The sequence below is a fragment of the Eimeria acervulina genome, genomic scaffold, assembly GCF_000499425.1.
Source record: "Eimeria acervulina Houghton genomic scaffold, Eah_scaff652, whole genome shotgun sequence".
Classification (NCBI taxonomy): Eukaryota; Apicomplexa; class Conoidasida; order Eucoccidiorida; family Eimeriidae; genus Eimeria; species Eimeria acervulina.
The window spans coordinates 1-16,704 of NW_013547221.1; the positions used below are offsets into that span (position 1 = coordinate 1).

Consider the following 16,704-nt stretch of genomic DNA (forward strand, 5'->3'; position numbering starts at 1 on the left):
AGCACTCACACACACACGCACACACACACGCACACACACTCACGCATATATATATATATATAGATGTATAATCGGCTCCTCAATTTATTTGTTTTTTGTTGTCTATTGCTTGTTGCTTGTTGTTTTGTTTATTGTCGTTTATTGTGTTCATCTGCTCCATTTGCTATTTGCTGTCGTATATTGTCTATTCTATTAGTTTTTTTCTTCGATTCGTTGCATTTATTTTTTATTTATTAGTTTTCTCTGTTTTACGGTTTTGTGTTGTGTTTGTTTTATGGCGATTTTTAATGCGGCGCGCAGTTGATGGTGCAGACTATAGACGCTTTATTTTGTGTCATTGAAGTATTATTTATTTATTGTCCGTTCTTCTGTTTATTTATCTACTCGTTGTTGACTTTTTTGCCTCGTTCTATTATTTTTCTTTGTTTTTGCTGGCGAGCCCCTTCTGAATTGAATTTCGGCGCGCAGTTGATGGTTGAGGCGATGGGTACATATTATATTTCATTGGGTGTGTATCTATTCATCTATTTTTATTATTTATTCACTTGCCAATTTCTGCGTTGCTTTTTGTGCTTTCGCTAGCGCGCCCCTTCTGAATTGAATTTCGACGCGCAGTTGATGGTTGAGACGATGGACACGTTGGCCTGGCATCTGCATCACGATAGACTTTGCCTCGCTCATCTTCTGATGGTACTGCTTGAAGGATCCAGGCTTGACAGTAAGTCTTCTTGTTTTTCGTCTATGGTTGTCTTGCTTTGTCTTGGTGTGTCGTGATTTTTTCTGTATGTGTTAGTTGTCTCTTGGGTTTCTTCATTTTTTCCTCCTCCGGCTTTTTTGTCGTGGTGGTTTGCTTTGTTGTTTTCTCGTTTTTCCTCTCACTCGCGCATCGGGGCGGCGCTTGAAGGACCCAGGCTTGAAAGTCGGCCTTTTTTGTCTTTATTTGTCTTTAGTTGCCTCCATGTGTATTTATGTTTTATTGGTTTCTCGCGGAGAGCAGCGCACAGGAGACATAGGACTTGCGCCTTTTTGTCCCTGCCATCATTTGGACTTACTATTGTCGTCTCTGTGATGTGGCCGTTGTCTATCGGGTTGATGTCTAAATCTTTTTCGGTCCCTGTTTTTATGCAGTGCTTTTGTACTAGTATTTCGTCTTGTCTTGTTATTTTGTCTTGTATGTCGTTAATATGCTGTCAAGTTGTAATGTCGGTTTTGTGTCGTTATTACAGGAACTGTATTGTCATTAGCCTCTCTTATGACATGTACTTGTTATTTATCGCCTTGTGTTTTTGTTCTTTTGTCTCTTTGTTAGTTTCTTGCTATTATTATTATTATGGTGTTGTACTTCAGCGCCTCGCGAAGTGATAACAAAATGCCACGGAGATTTTTCACACGTCCGCGGTGCCGTCAAGGCCGTTCTTGTCAGATTGCCGAGGACCCCAGTAAGCAAATTATTATGTTGTTGTTAATATTATTGGGATGGTTGTTGTTGTTTTGATCGTGTTATATTATTTGTTGGTCTCGTCGATGTTTGCTATCATTATTTGTTGCTGTTGCTGTTCAGTTTGTTTCGTAGTAGTTCATTGGATGAGCTGTTGAATTTTTTGCATTGTAATTCATTTAATACTAAGGTGTTTCGCTCTATGACTCTTTCTTCATCTCTTCCCTTCTCTTTCTGCCGCTTTCTTTGTCTCCTCGCCTGGGTGTGCCTCTCTTCGATTTGTTTGGCAATCCACTTATTTAGCTGTTGGTTATTTTACACTTTATTAAGTAGTAAGTTGCTTATGTCGCTTTATACTTCATTAAATACAAAGTTGGTGTTTGCTGCTCAATGCAGGTGACGGTGCCGTTGGGGGGTGCGAAGGTGACGCCGGCAGTAACGGAGGTATTTCTTCGTGCTCGCCGCATAGCGGAGGCAGAAGGGTCTTTAACTGGCGTGCAACACGTCTTTTTGGCTCTTCTTTACTGTCCTACCTTCTATAAAATACTCGTCAATAGCGGATGCGATGTGGAACTTTTTAAAGAGTACGACGCTACCCAGCTACCTCGCTTGCTCTATCCGAGGGATAAGAGCGATGACCATGCTGATGCCGTTGCCGCCGCTGCCGCTGGTAGTGCTGCTATTGCTGCTGCTGCTGTTACTACTGTTGCTGGTGCTGGCGATGTTGCCATTGCTGCTACTGACCTTGCTGCTGCTGTTCCCGTATCTCATTCTGCTGTTCCATTGTGTTTCTTCCCTCTCTCTGTCTCTCCCTCAGTGTGCCTGCCTCTTTCTTTTTCATTCTGTCTGCCTGTCTCTGTCTCTCTCTCCCTGTATCTCTCACTCCCGTTTTTTTCGACCGTCTGTCTTTGCGGAAGTCTCTTCATCAGTCTCTTTCGCTGTGCTTGCATCGCTGCTTCTCTCTTTCTGTCTCTTTCTCCTTCATTCTCAGTATGCGATATATGTGTGTGTGTATGTGCGCATGATGTATGTAAATGGTGTGTATAGGGAGCTATCCCTGGCGTACAAGAACACGCCGATGCCAAACACCTCAGGCACAACGGAGCAGCTGACGAAGGACTTTGATATAACGCAGTACGGCGAGGACTTGACAGAAAAAGCAGCGAAGGGAAAGCTGCAGCCGGTGATAGGCAGAGACGAAGAAATAGACAGGATCGCACAGGTACGCAACACCCACACCGGAGACGTCCTCGTTCAACTTTTCTCTTGCCCCTTTTCCTCTTCTTCTACTACTACTTATTCGTGGCGCTGGTCTGCGCGCGTCTTTTTGCTTCATTTGTACTTGGCTTCTTCTTTCAACAGATGCAAACAGAGACAAAGGCGGAGGTAGAGGGGCATCATATTCCCTTTTGCAGATTGTCTCTTTCGCTCTTCTTATCGCCTCCTTCTGCTGTTCTCACTTACTCTGCTTCAGTTTCTTTACTGCCGACGATATTTCTGTCTTTTTTGTCTTTGTCGCCTTTATGCACACCCCTCCCCACACCATCTTTTCCTGCCCTCCTGTTTGCCTGTTTCGTTTGGTTTGTATTTCCGCTTGTAATACAGGTTATCGTTTCTATTGGCGTTTTTTCTTGATTAGTGTAGGTGTGGTTTCTTTGTGTTTGTTTGCGTTTTCGCTTAGATGTGTGCTTTTTCGTTCAGTTTAGACGTGTTTTGTAGCTTATGCTTGCTCGCCAATGACGAGGGGCGCTTTTTGCTGTTTAACTCAGATTTTGTCGTATTGCTGTGTTATTTCTGATGCGTGCATTAGAAATTATTCTGTGGCTGTTGTTGTACTTAGAAATTATCACACGGTTTTGTTGTTTTATTTATGTATTGTTGCGTACTTTGTTGTTCAACCTAGATATTGAGCCGCATGATGACGAAGGCGCCCCTCCTGATTGGCGAGCCGGGGGTTGGCAAAACCGCTGTCATCGAAGGACTTGCTCAACGCATTGTCGAGGTTAGGCCCTACGGTTTAGGGTTCAAATTTTAGGGTTTAGGATTTGTGCGGGCATCAACCTCCACCGCACTGGTTGGGTCATGCCAGTTGCTAGCCTGAAAGCTGCGCACTCAGTCTGGCCATGTAGCGCGTTAGCTTGCTAGCTATCGAGCCAGCTGGGTAGCCAGCTGAATAGCAAGTTATCTAGTTATATAGCTATCAAACTAGCCTGCTGTCGAGCATGTTTGTTGTTGAGCTGGTCATCTAGTTATGGAGCTATCTGGCTGGCATGAGGTGCGCTAGCTGACTAGGGTCTGAGCAATTGTTGTTGGATCTGTGCGTATCTGTTTCCCATTTATCTGTTCATAAAGTCATCTCCTAGGGCAATTGCGCGCGGGTCTATGTTTGCGGGTGCATGTGTGTGTGGAGCTAGTTAACTGGCTAGCTGTGGAGCTAGCTGGCTCTGTGTTCAATTTTCGGTTTGGCTAGCTGCCTATCTGTTTGCTTATCTGCCATGGTGGCATTTGTTGGTTGGTTGTGTGGGGTCTGTCGTCTGCGTATGTTCGTTCGTTTGCGTAGTCATGCATTGATTCATTTACTTGCTTGTTTGTTTTTTGTTTGCTTTTGCTTAGGGTGCAGTGCCTAAGGGTTTGCGAGGGCGGCGGATAATATCGCTTGATTTGTTGAATTTGTCTGCTGGCACGTCTATGCGGGGAGAGTTTGAAAAGCGAATGAAGGAGATCATTACTTTTCTGCAAAGAAGAAAAAAAGACGTTATTCTCTTCGTAGACGAAATTCATACGCTTGTCGGCGCTGGCAAAACCTCTGGCTCTTCCGATGCAACGCAAATACTCAAAGTGCCGCTCGCAAGAGGAGAGATCGTGTAAGAGTCAACGTCTTTTTTCTGTCCTTGTTTGTGGTCTTCTTGTTGTCCTCATTGGCATGGTTGTTCTGATTGTTCTTGCTGTTCTTGCTGTAATGCTCGTTATTGTTATCGTTCGTCTTCCTGTGCTTCATCGTCTTTGTGCTTATTTTTCTTGTTCTTTTCCTTGTTCTTGCTCTTCTTGTTCTGCCTCTTCTAGTTGTTGCTGCTTATTGTTCTTTGGCTCTTGCAGTGTTGCTTGTCGCTCGTCGCTGTACTTTGCTTGTCTGCCCGTCGTTTTTCTCCTGAGCTTTGGTTTATTTTTATGTCTCCGTTTTGAGGGTTTTATTTGTGTTCCCCTTACTTTCTTGGGTGTTGTTTGTTTGCATTTGTATGTTTTGTTGTTTTATGGCTGCGTTGTTCGGTTGTTGGTTACGGTTGGGTTTTTCCTATTTTTTATTGTTGTTCTCCGGCTGCTTGTTTGTTGGAGTTGTGTGTTGTGGTGAGTTCTCACCAAGTTGCTGCAGTTGCTGCTGCTCTCTGTGCTCAGAGAGCACGTTGTGGTTGCTGCTGTTGCTGTCAGTGTTATTGGTATCGTTTCTTTTTGTTGTGTTGCTCGCGTTGTTTGTTCGTTTGCTTTACACCAGCATCATTTCATTGCCATTAGCATTGTGCTGTGTTGTGCCGTTTTGTTGTTTTGTTGTTTTGGTTTAGCTTGGTAGGTGCGACAACTTTAGAAGAATACAAGTTACACATTGAAAAGGACGCCGCCTTCTGCCGCCGATTCCAAAATATCGTCGTTGAAGCGCCGAGCAAAGAAAGGGCTCTTTGTCAGCACCAACACCATACATGACAACAAATGCTGCTGCAGCTGCTGCTGTTCCTCTCGTTGCTGCTCCCGTTGCGCCTGCTCTTGTTGGTGTTTTTGCTTCGGCTGTTGCCTGTGTGGGGATTTACTTTGTGTTGAGTTCCCGGTTTTAGTGTGTAGCTAACTATAATAGTAGAGTCTGTATGTAGGCCGGCATTTGTTGCATTTCTTCGTATGTTGCTTTGCTTTTGTGCAATTATTGTCTATTTGTCTGTTAGCATTTCTTTGTTTTCCCATATAGCTTGGGTTGCGTGCCGGTAAATGTTGGACTGTTTGTTTATATGCGTTGTGCTTGCTTGTTTGTGTCTTGCTTCGTTGTATTTGTTTGCATCACGTTTGTTGTATGCGTCTGTAGTGGCCTCTTGCTGTGTTCATCTGTTTGTATTTGCTTGTATAATCGTTTTTGTATTTGTTTGCGTCACCGCGTTTGTACGTGTAATGGCAGTGTTTCTTTTTCTGCTCTGTCTTCCTAAACACCAAGTGTACGCAGTCCATATATATGTTATATTTATTTATCGGTATACTCTCTATTAATTTGCTGATTTATAGATTGATTGCATGGTTGGTTTGTTCATTTGAAAGACGCTGTTGTGCTGCGTGTTGTTCGCAGCAATCCTGAAGAAGGTGAAAACCAACTACGAGAAATTTCACAGCGTTGATTTGTCAGATGAGGTGTTGGAGGGAATTGTGGCTCTGTCAGATCAGTACGTAAAGCAAAGGTCCTTTCCGGATAAGGCCCTCGACTTGTTGGACGAGGCGTGCTCTTGGAAAAAGGTCTCGCACAACAAGCAAATTGTAGTCCTGAAGAGAAAAATTGAAGAGGCAGGAAAAAAGAAAGACGAAACGGTATCACAGGAAGACGTTCTCTGATCAGTTTATTAGTATATAATAACATTGTTTGCTAATTGTATTAATTAACACCAGCACGAGCGCGCAAAATAGGTATTCAAACCCTGCTAGAGATGCTGCTGCTACTGTTGCTGCGGCCGCTGCTGCTGCTGTAGATGCTGTTGCTGGGGCTGATGGCACTGCCGAGGCTTCATCTGTTTCTCCTGTGTGTGCGTTTCTCCGCGTTCATTTTCTCTTCATTTTTGGGTTGCGTTTCTGTCTGTTTCTCTGTTGCCTTGTTCCTTCGATTCTTGATGAATCGCTTGAACATCTCTCTCTACACCTCTGGCTTCTCGCGTCTCCATTTGCTTGTTTCCGAACTTAGGTTCTGTTCTTTCAATTGTTTCCTTTTTAGTTTTGTCTGTGCAATTCATATGGCGTCCTCGCTCGGTTCGATTGTCTTCTTGTAGTTTCTTCATGGCCCTATTGTCGTCTTTTCTTGTTGTTATCTGCGATGTTCAGGCAGCTGAAGAGCTGCAGAAGTGGAAAGACGAGTTGGCTGCTCTCGAGGAGCTGACAGCTGTAGGTTCCTTTGTTGCTTGTTTGCTTTTCCCTTGTGGTTTTGTCATTTGTTTTAGGCATTTGCTTGTATTGCATGCAGCAGTCCTTCGTTCGGTTAAGAGCGGGTTTAAATTATTTCTTCTCTCGGTTTTCCGAGGGGCTTGTTGTTGTTATCCTCCTTATTCTTCTTTGCGCACGTCCTGTCTCCCATGGTTTTTTTCTTCTTCCGCTTTTTTGCCTGTCTCTGTTTGTTGTCTCTCTGTCTCTGTATCCATCTGTGTGTCTCTCCGCCTCCACGTCTCCTCCTCTTTTGCTTTGTTTGCATTCGTGTTCGGATTTTCCTCGCTCACCGTCGGGCTCTCCGTTTTACTGCTTGTATGAAATGCTGCCGGGTCCAACAGAGGCACGAACTCACAGTAACTGCCACTTCTGCTAATGCCTATGCTGCTGCTGTTTTTGGTTTGCTATTGTTGCTGCTGCTCTCAGAATGGGCGTCGCTTGGCGTTGAGTTTGCATGACGTGGCGCACATATTGCATTTGTGGACGGGTATTCCTCTCGGCAAAATGACAGAAGACGAGATCTCGAGGGTACTTCGGCTCGCAGATATTCTTTCTTCGGTACGCCCATCACTGACACCCTTTCTGCGTCGGGCTGCAGTGAATTAGCAGTTGCTTAATGCAGCAAACCATTATTGCTGTCGTATAACACTGGTACAGACATCCCGTATGAACAGGCTGCAGCTCAGCAATAACGCTTGTTTTAGAAGGCGTACATCGGCAAAGGTGTATTAGTCAATAGGTCGTTTTCTTCGTGGCAATAGACTCTGCACTTCACCTCTACACAAAACGCACCGAAACACAACGCATGCATACAGTCCATGCATGCGTTGTGTTTCGGTGCATTTTGTTGTCTTGTGTTCCTGCGTTGCTTTTTTCTTTATTATGGAGTTTGTATTTAATTCGATTTTTCTCCATTTGTTGATACGGATTATGTTGGCGGTACACTTCTACAAATGTTGAGAAACGCACAAATATCAATATTATTATCCTTTTGTTCGTCTTTACCAGCATGTATAATACGTAATCTATATATTGTTTTTGATTTTACGTTACTCCTTTTCTGTATTACTTATATTTGGTCCTGTTATTATATGTGGAAAGTCGCTGGCCAGCTTTCCAATATAAATTGATCACATCATTACTGCTATGTCTACAGCGAATCTATTTTTTATTTTCTTGTGTTTGTATTTGTTCTTGTACAGCGAGTTATTGGGCAGCAGCAGGCAGTGAAAGCAGTGGCGGATGCGCTGGCGATCCAGCGGGCGGGTCTCAGTCCAAAGAATAAACCCCTCGGCACGTTCATGTTTTTAGGGTCTTCAGGTAAGACAATAAAAAACAAATGAACAAATAACCGAAATGGCAATATGTTATGTTAAAACAGGAATGGGACGGAGAGGGAGATAGGGAGAAAGGAAAAAGAAACGAGGGCAGGCGCATACGAGCAAAATACGGGGAGACGAAAAGACAGAAACAGAGGCAGAGATAGAAGAAGGAATGGACAGAAACAGACGGAGATAAAAAGACGAGGCAGAAACAGAGGGAGAAGAACATACAGAGAGGCAATAAGAGACGCAGAGGCAGAAACACGCAGAAAGACAGACAGAAACACGCAGAAAGACAAAGAAACACAAACAGACAGAGAGACAGAGGCGGAGAGCCCAACCGAGTGCAGAAGGCAGAGACTCACTTCGTCGCAGTGAAGGGACTCCTTGGGAGAGGGTGGCAAACACAGAGAGAAATTTGAAGACATCTGTAGCCTTCAAATCCATGGAAATTTTTTTAAAATTGTCTTCGTTTTTTGCTATATATATGTATATATATATGTACGTGAACGTGCGTATGCTGTGGTTTGGTCCTGTTTGTTTGTGCACTGTGGCGGCTTTCTGTTGGCGTGGTTCGTTATGATTGCCATTTTAGGTGTGGGTAAAACGGAGTTGGCTAAGGCCGTAGCTGAGGAGATGTTTGACTCGGAGAAGAATTTGATTAGGCTGGACATGGTGGAGTACCAAGAGGCGCACAGCATTTCTCGCCTCATCGGCCCTCCCCCCGGGTACATGGGCAACGACGAGGGTGGCCAGCTGACGGAAGCCGTTCGCCAGAAACCCCACAGCGTCGTTCTCTTTGATGAAGTAGAAAATGCACACAAGAACCTTTGGTCTGTCCTCCTACCTGTAAGGAAGTATTTTTATAGAGAAACCAAATAATACAAGATGCACACAAAAACCTTGTCTCTCCTTCCAGTGAGGAAACGAGGTAGCAGCTGGCAAGGGAAGCGCAAGACACAAACTCGTCTTATTAGTAGCAACTGTAGAAGAAAATAATAATTGATAAATACCACTATACAAATAGTAAGACTTCGAATAGGAGTAGGAAAAAGAATCACAAGAACTGCGGTGAGAATATAATAATAAGAACGGAGATAGGGAAGACAAGCAGATAAATAGACAGGATGCTCTGGTGAACGAGGGAGAAACACCGAAATAGAAAGATGCAAACTTCACAGACAGAGCAGAAAGAACAGATCCAGAGAAACCGTCTCAGAGGGAGAATGCGTAGTTAGGAGTTGCTAAGTACTGAACATCTTGCCAAGGCTCGTTGTTGCTCGCACACCGCTTGGGGCGCATATTGAATGTGACGTGTTTCTTTTGTTTCATTCCTAACCCTTCTCAGGGTTTAAGATTTAGGGTCTAGACGTTCGCGTTTCGGTTTAGGGTTTGGGATTTAGGGGGTAGTGGGGGCTGTGTGTTATTTTGTGGTTTGCTTGTAGATGTTGGACGAGGGCCATCTGTCGGATTCGAAGGGGAACCGGGTTGACTTTACGAATTGTTTGATTATTTTGACATCAAACATTGGCCAGCAACATATCCTTGAGGGTTATAAAGAAGCTCGTGCTTTGTCTGCGTCTAACGAGAAGGCAGGAACAACTGAAACAGCAGCAGGGGGGGCAGCAGAAGACGGCAACGGCGGCAAGGAGCCGGCTGCTGCAGCCACCGGCGGTTTTAAAGGCAGCGGCAAATCGCCTAGAGACATTTTAAAAAGGATGCGACAGAGCGTGATGAAGGAGGTCCTCGGCTACTTCAAGCCGCAGGTCATCGGAAGAATGAGTGAAATTATTGTAAGACAAAAACAACAAGACAATTATCAACGCAGACAGATTCCTAGGCAGGCAGGTAGACATAGATTGACAGATAGATGGATAGACAGATACACATACAGACAGAGTGATAGATCGACCGGTACACAGACAGATAGAAGATACACACGTAGAAAGATATGCCCGTATTGATCAATAGGCGTATAGATAGATAGATAGGCATATAGACGCTGCTGTAGGGATTGCTACAATACACAAAAACGGATGGAACTGAGGAGGCCAACGGACTCACACAGAGACGCTAGCGCAAACAAGCGATGCATTTGTAGGCTGCAGAGGTGAGTTGAAAGACAACAACAAAAAACTAGAAGTAAACAAAAAACTAGAAGTAGATTAATTGAATAGGAGAGAGGACAATGAAGGACCGAGGCATTCATAAGGACGCAGAAAGGCGTTGGGGGGGGGAAGCGCACTTGTATGACAGCGATGGCTGAAATAGAAGAGACAGAAAGGAGACAGAAGAGCGACAGAAAAGATGCCAGGGGCGAGGTATCTGCATGTTCGTATTGCGCGCCTATGCCTGTGGTAGCTTGGAACAGTGGTGGTGTCCATGCATTATTTCGTTTGCATAATCCATGCAAACATATATATATATATATATATATGCATATATATTGGTATTGTGCTTTGTTTAGATATTTGAGCCTCTAAACACGGCGGCGTTGAAGGGTGTGTTGAGCCTGAAGTTGGCTGGCTTAACGAGAAGCTTGGCAGCCAAAGGTGTTGACTTTAAGGTGACCGATTCCGCCATGACGTTCATCCTTGAAAGAGCCTCTTCGTATAAATACGGAGGGCGCAGAATGGGAAAGTAAGCGCCTGGCTCACTCGTGTGAGCGCGTTCTGCTGCTGGAGTTGCTGCTGTTCCTGCCGTCGCTGTTGTTGATAGTGATGGTCCTGCTGTTGCTGCTGCTGTTGGTGGTGGCGATGAGGCCGCTGTTACTGCTGCTGCTGCTGCTGCTACGGGTGGTACTGCCCTTACTGCTGCTGCTGTTGTTGTTGTGCATTGTTTGTTTGTTTCCGTACTGTCATGTTGGTTGTAGGTATTTGGAGAAGTACATAAAGCCTCGCGTTGCGCCCTTGTTGATATCTGGGAAGGTGAAGTCTGGCGACCGAGCGGTTTTGGCTCGCTCTAACACAAACCCCAACCAACTAAACCTCATCGTAAGTTGCTTGCAGTAGACAGGCATTATGCGCTTATTGTTATGTTTGTTCATTTTGTTGTTCCAGTTGTCGTCGTTGGTGTCGTCTATTTAAGTAGTCGTCATGTACTTCATTGGTCATTGTGGTTGTTTGTTGAGTCCTTGAGTCCGTCGTTGTTGTTCTACTCGCCTTTGTTGCCGTTTTTCGCGCTTTTAAATAAAGGTAATTTCTTTGTTTTAGTTTTTACTTTTCCAGCTCCTAGTTGTTTTTTCTCAACAGATCTGTGAGTTGGACGAAGCGGGCAACTGCCGGCCTGGAACCAAGTACGGAACCAAGTTGGTCGTTCAGGAGGTGAAAACGCAAGAGGATGGGGATGATGATGAAGCATTGGAGTGAAAGCATCAGTCTTGTTAAGGCATCGTGCTGTTATTATGCCGTAGATATTAATAATTGTCGTTATGGTGAAACGCCGTCGCAATTTACACAATGCATGCATGCACGGCTGCAGAGCATCGCTGCACCAGTGCGTCTCACTCCCCCCCATCGGCCGACCTGTTGAATAAGCGTGGAATTGTATATAAACCAAGGAACAGCCGCTGTTTGCATGGCTCTCTGTCACTTGCGTGCTTGGCTGCATGCCCATAGTAATATCTGTGGTAGAGAGATAAAGACTGGAACAGACCGCCACCACTGCTATACTGACCACCAAACTTGGTTATGTTGTGGAAATACGTGTTAAATCCTTTAGGCCATGCTTTGGCTTATCTCATTTCTATCCTGAACCAAACCCTCCTCCTCGCAACTTACGCTTCTTCTGCTTCTCTATCCCTTCTCGGTCTCCTGTCCTTTGTTGTTCATTTCTGCTGTCGGTTGCCGCGTATCTTTTTCACATTCCTTCTCGCTATCGTTGTGCTGGGGAGGGGCGGACAGCGCAGTGCCGATGTTTAAAGTGCCAACTGGTAGCTAGCCGGTAACTTGCTGCTCGCTGGCTGGCATCCAGCTGATGGCTTGTGGCTAGGCTACCTGGCCGCTACCTGGCACATTCCGCTCATGCGTGCATGCATGAAGCCGTAAAGGGGACGGCTTCTTCTGTGAGAGGTGCCTTAACGCAGGCCGCTAGAGAGACGAAAGAGAGCGGGTGAAGTTTAAGTAGTATTGCTTCCCTTTGTCGCCTCTGTTTCTTCGTGGGTTTGTTTTGGGTCTTTTGGCAAATGGCAGAGGACGCCCGACACAGAAAACGCAGTGAGAGGGATTTTTTCCTCTCTTCCCTTTCCATCTTTTGATGAAACAGCAAAATATTAAACACAAAGGCAGCTTGAAGAACAAACGGTCAGAAGTAGCTTACCCTGCACATTGCCCAAATGAAGCAACCTAGAGATTTAGGACTCGCTTATGTATGTGAACGTAGAAGTATCGTCTAAAGTAGCTTATTTGCTAGCCTCAGGCACCAATCAAACCCTGAGGAGTCTGTAGACTCCCACCTACTCACCTATGCACTATATACAATTACACATGCATTTGTGGGGGAATGCAATTCGTGTCTGTAGTTGAAGTTAGGTACGTACACGATTCGATGGTGCCTCTAGTATTTAGTAGGGGCATAGCGCTGTTTATGCCCTTGTGGGTTTTGCACTGTAGGGCTGTAGAGCGGTTGGCTGGTATCGAAGGCGACACTGCTCTAAATATAAATATACATTATATAGATATATATATATATATATATAATTGCAGTATACTTCCTTGCAGTATAATTCCTCCGAGCCATAAGTTTAGATAGTGTTGCCCGAAGGCTCACTAAAGGCTGCTACTCTTCTTCAATGCCTGCGGCAACTGCATATGTGGATATAGGGTGTTAAATACACCGTGGATATATGCATTCATACTGTCGTTGAAAAGCCCGACACAAGCGCAGGAGGTCTGTTCATCACGCGGGAATCAGAGGGGTCAAAATCCAAAGGTCTGCTTCTCTTTATTGCCTTCTGTGGCCACAAATTTATGTCAGCGTGTATAAAGTGGCTTTAATTAGTAGATTAAATTATTAATGATTCATTTGTACTTACAATAACAAATTGTTCCCCCAATTACCAAATACGTTAATTTGTTTCTTCAACTGACAGATAATTAAATTAATAACTTAATTAATACGTCTTTGTTGCTTTTTTCACTGTAAATACGACGTAAGCTCGTCCCGAGGCCATCGAGAGAAAGCGCCGCCGCTTGTCTGACCCCCAATTATGCTTCTCTCTGACATCTTGTGACAGACGAGCTGCTTTTGTCAATTTTTATTGAGGTGTTTGCTTTGATTTTAATTTAATGAAGTCGGTATGTTCGTCGCTTTCGTCAATTCAAGGCACAGCCGCCACCACCTGAGGACGCATGCGAAGGCCGTGGGTTGCTGAGAACGTCTAGGACGGAGGAGGAGATAATACTCTTCGTTAGATGGTTCCTGGGTTGCGTTAATTGAGTAAACCTCGAAAATAATATATATAAGCATGTTTTCCTTCCCTTGCTTGAGGATCTCGTGGTCGACGCTCATTTGCCTGAGTTGAATTGGTTCACGTCGTCTGCCTGTAGAGAAAAGGCTGGTTTTCTTCTTCTGCTTCTCGTTTTAATTTGTTTTCATTTGTGTTTTTCTTACTTGCGTATTGTACCTCATGAGCCTCTTTAGCCGAGGCTTTCCCCTTGTTTTCGGCTGATCATCTTTAGGCTCCTCTGTCTCGTCAGTTTCCGTTCGGTTCAACTCGCCGCCCTCCTCACTTAGTTTTCTTCTCTCTGTTTGTCTGTGCTCAGTTTTTGGTGTCTGTCTGTCTCCTTTGCTTTCTGTGCCCCGCTGTCTCTCTTCTACTTGCAGTTGGGGTATAATGAAGCGTCTGCCAATGGGGGCGACTGCCTGTAGTTTGTTTTTGTTTTTTTTCTTCTCGGCCGTAGCACAGAGAGCAGAAGCAGCTCAGCAGCCTGTCACCTTCGGCAGCGCTATCGCCCTCGTACACGAGGCATCCGGGCACAAGTAAGATTGGGCTGTGCTGCTGCACTCACCAGCAGCAACTACTGCTGCTGTTGCTGCTGCTGCTAGAGCTGAAGTGCTGCTGCTGCAGCACGTTTTTTTTTCCGTTCCTGCTGGTCCTTCTACTAGTCATGCACTAGGCCACCAGTACATTGTGCATCTCGGTTGGTTTTCCATTCTTGTCGGTTGCCTACAGCTGCACACAAGGCAATATTAATTATTAGCACAAGCATTGCGCTGCATATTCCGTTTGTCTGTACCCGCAGACTTTATTCAGGGAAGATATCGTGGGGTTCCTCTTCAGCTGGCCAGGCCGTCGTAAGCCCTTCATGCTCTTCTCTTTTATCTCTCTTCAGCCGCTTCTCCTTTGTCTTCCTCCTGTGTGATTTGTTTCATTGGTGGCCGCCTCATCTTCTTTTTTTCTGTTCTTTTCGGCGTCTGTGTTTCCTGTTGTCCTTGTGCCTGCTTTGTTGTTGTTGCCTTTCTTTCGTTGTCTGCCTCTGTCTCTGTACTTTTGTCTTTGTCTTTCTCTTCATGTTTTATCTCGGACCTAAATTCCGTTGTCTGTTTGTATCTCCGTTTATTTTTGTCTGTTTCGTTTTTGGCTCTCCTATTGTCTCCTCTTTTTTTCTGCTTCTTCTTTCGTTATTCCTTCAACCGTTGTCAACCGTTTTTTTCGGCTTTTCTCTGCACTCTGTGTGTAATATTGTCTGTATCCAAATTTCGCTTCTTTAGTCTTCATCCCCTTGTCCGTCTTGAGTGCTTTGTAGAGTGTTATTCCTGCAAGCACTATAACAGTGGGGCTTAAATGTGCTGCAGAGGGAGACAGTCCGTGCGTCTGTGTATCTTCTCGTTGTATTTGTATTGGAGTTGTCTGTATCTAGTTCTGCTTGTGTATCTCTTTATTTGTTATCCCTGTCTTTCTCTATCTACCCCTTGCTTTATCTTTCCGTTGCTCGCTTCTAAACGGTGGGTATATCAAAGCGCATTCATCTGCTGTTGCTCGAGGTCCTACTGCTGCTGTGCCTCCTGCAGCAGCAGTTGCTGCTGCTGCGCATACACATTGCAGTGTGCAGGTGCTTTGTGTGGACGGGTTCCTTCCTTTTTATTGTTTGTTGACTGCTAGAGCAATAAGTAACTGCAAGTTTGCCTTTATTCTTCTCTGTGTTTTGTTGCAATAGACAGCACAGCCGCCTTCTGAGTCGCCGTCTTCCTCTCTGTGGCAAGTGCGGCCTGTAGTAAGCGGTCTCCTCTCCCCCTTCGACCCCAGTCTTCCTCTCACCTCATCACCTTCTTCTTCTTTTGGTGCCGGTGTGTCTGTTCCTTGCGGTGCTCGTGTGCTGCTGCAACACGTCAGCAGTCAGGCAGCACTGAAGGCAGGAAGGGCAGAAGCGCCCCTCTCTCCCAACTACGAGGTATGACGAACTCTTTTCTTTTATTGTTTGTACTTTGGTGTTTGTGTATTGTTTGTTGATGCTTCTTCCGGTTGTTTGCTGTTTTCCGCCATTTGTTGTTGGCTGTCGGGTGTTCTTCGGTGGTGTTCGGATTTCCTCCCTCTGGTGTGCCGTTTCTTTCCTCTTCTTCGTCTTCTACTGTTTCCCTCTTGATTTTTCTTTAGATTTAGGTTTTGGTGTAGGCGGCCTCTTTCTTCTCTATAGTCTTCCTCTGCGTTTTCGGTCGTCTCCTTTCTTCTTCGCTATAATGTCCTTCCTTGTCCGTAGTACCTTTCTGTATTCTGCTTCTGTCTGTTACCTCGTTCCTTGTCTTTGTCCTTCTTTGTATTATATCTTTCTTCGCGTTTTTATTCTTTGTCTGCCAGCTCGTTCTCTGCCTTTCTTCTTCCGCTGCAGGTGGGGGCCTCCCCAGGTCCCGAGGGTGCCGAATCGGCGTTTGTGGTTGAATGCGCCAAAGGCGGAGACGTGTGGCGGTCGGGTGCCCCCGTGAAGTTGAAAAATGTTCTGCTGAATGCAAATCTACAAGCTTCTAAACAACACGTGTTCGTCTCGCTGCAGGGCAGCCTTCTTTCCCTTTGCTGCGAGCTGCGTGTTGGTTGGGGTTGTATTGCTTTGAAGCCAACAACTTTAAATACTATTTCTGAGAACAATTCACTTAATGGGCCTTTACTGCGGACGAAGACAATGTGCAGCACGTTCAGAATCAATTTGTCTGTCTGCCTCTCGCGGCTGTCGTTTTGTGTCTCTTTATCATCCCAGTGTGTATGTTTGTAATGCTGGCGCTTGTATTTCTTTTTTCTGCGCATTTGGGTTGTCACAGCGCAGTTTGCTTCGCTTAGGTTTGTTCTGTGCCTTGCTGTTCATCTGATTCCTGTTTTTGAATCTATGGTGTTTGTTGTGTAATGCGTTGCGTGCTTGGGGTGCCTGTGTGCAGGTTTACGTACAGCAACTGCGGCAGGGGCTGCCCTATCGCGAGTCATTTGGAGGTGTCAGTGATGAAGGGACAGCCTTCTTCTTGGTCGTGGGCGAAGCCGTCGGACAACTGGCTGGCTCAACCGCAATTGTTGTTCTTCGGAAACGGAGCAACAGAAGAAGGAGAAACCCACGACGAGCTCTAAGCAAAACCCAACTCCTTTAGGACCACACAGCACTACTACGTTCCTACACTCTCCTTTTCAATCATTACCTCTGGAGGGCAGCAGCCTCAAACAGGACATGGAGTCGCCGATTTTGTTGTGTCTGCGGGAGAGACACACCACAGCAGCATCTGCTGCTGAGGTGCCGGCCGTTAGCACGCTGCTACTTAACCGCTCATGGGGCTCCTCTCCTCTGCATTGTATATAGTCCCTCTGCC

The 16,704-nt window shown here is 45.3% G+C and overlaps 2 protein-coding genes across 2 annotated transcripts; both read left to right on the forward strand.

Annotated features, from left to right (window-relative positions):
- Window positions 1–630: 630 nt before the first annotated feature.
- On the forward strand, window positions 631–11,288 carry EAH_00045490 (hypothetical protein; the record flags this gene model as incomplete). Its single annotated transcript, XM_013391591.1, has 16 exons — window positions 631–718; window positions 1,348–1,439; window positions 1,835–2,022; window positions 2,486–2,660; window positions 3,342–3,440; window positions 4,052–4,302; window positions 4,996–5,111; window positions 5,760–5,995; window positions 6,500–6,559; window positions 7,025–7,156; window positions 7,801–7,918; window positions 8,516–8,769; window positions 9,366–9,713; window positions 10,388–10,560; window positions 10,793–10,913; window positions 11,172–11,288. 16 exons carry the CDS (start codon window positions 631–633, stop codon window positions 11,286–11,288), a joined length of 2,568 nt encoding a protein of 855 aa, XP_013247045.1.
- Window positions 11,289–13,768: 2,480 nt separating this feature from the next.
- Window positions 13,769–16,468, forward strand: EAH_00045500 (hypothetical protein, conserved; the record flags this gene model as incomplete). The annotated part of the gene is made up of 6 exons (XM_013391592.1): window positions 13,769–13,899; window positions 14,163–14,214; window positions 14,667–14,724; window positions 15,082–15,311; window positions 15,747–15,892; window positions 16,285–16,468. 6 exons carry the CDS (start codon window positions 13,769–13,771, stop codon window positions 16,466–16,468), a joined length of 801 nt encoding a protein of 266 aa, XP_013247046.1.
- Between the last annotated feature and the right edge of the window lie 236 nt (window positions 16,469–16,704).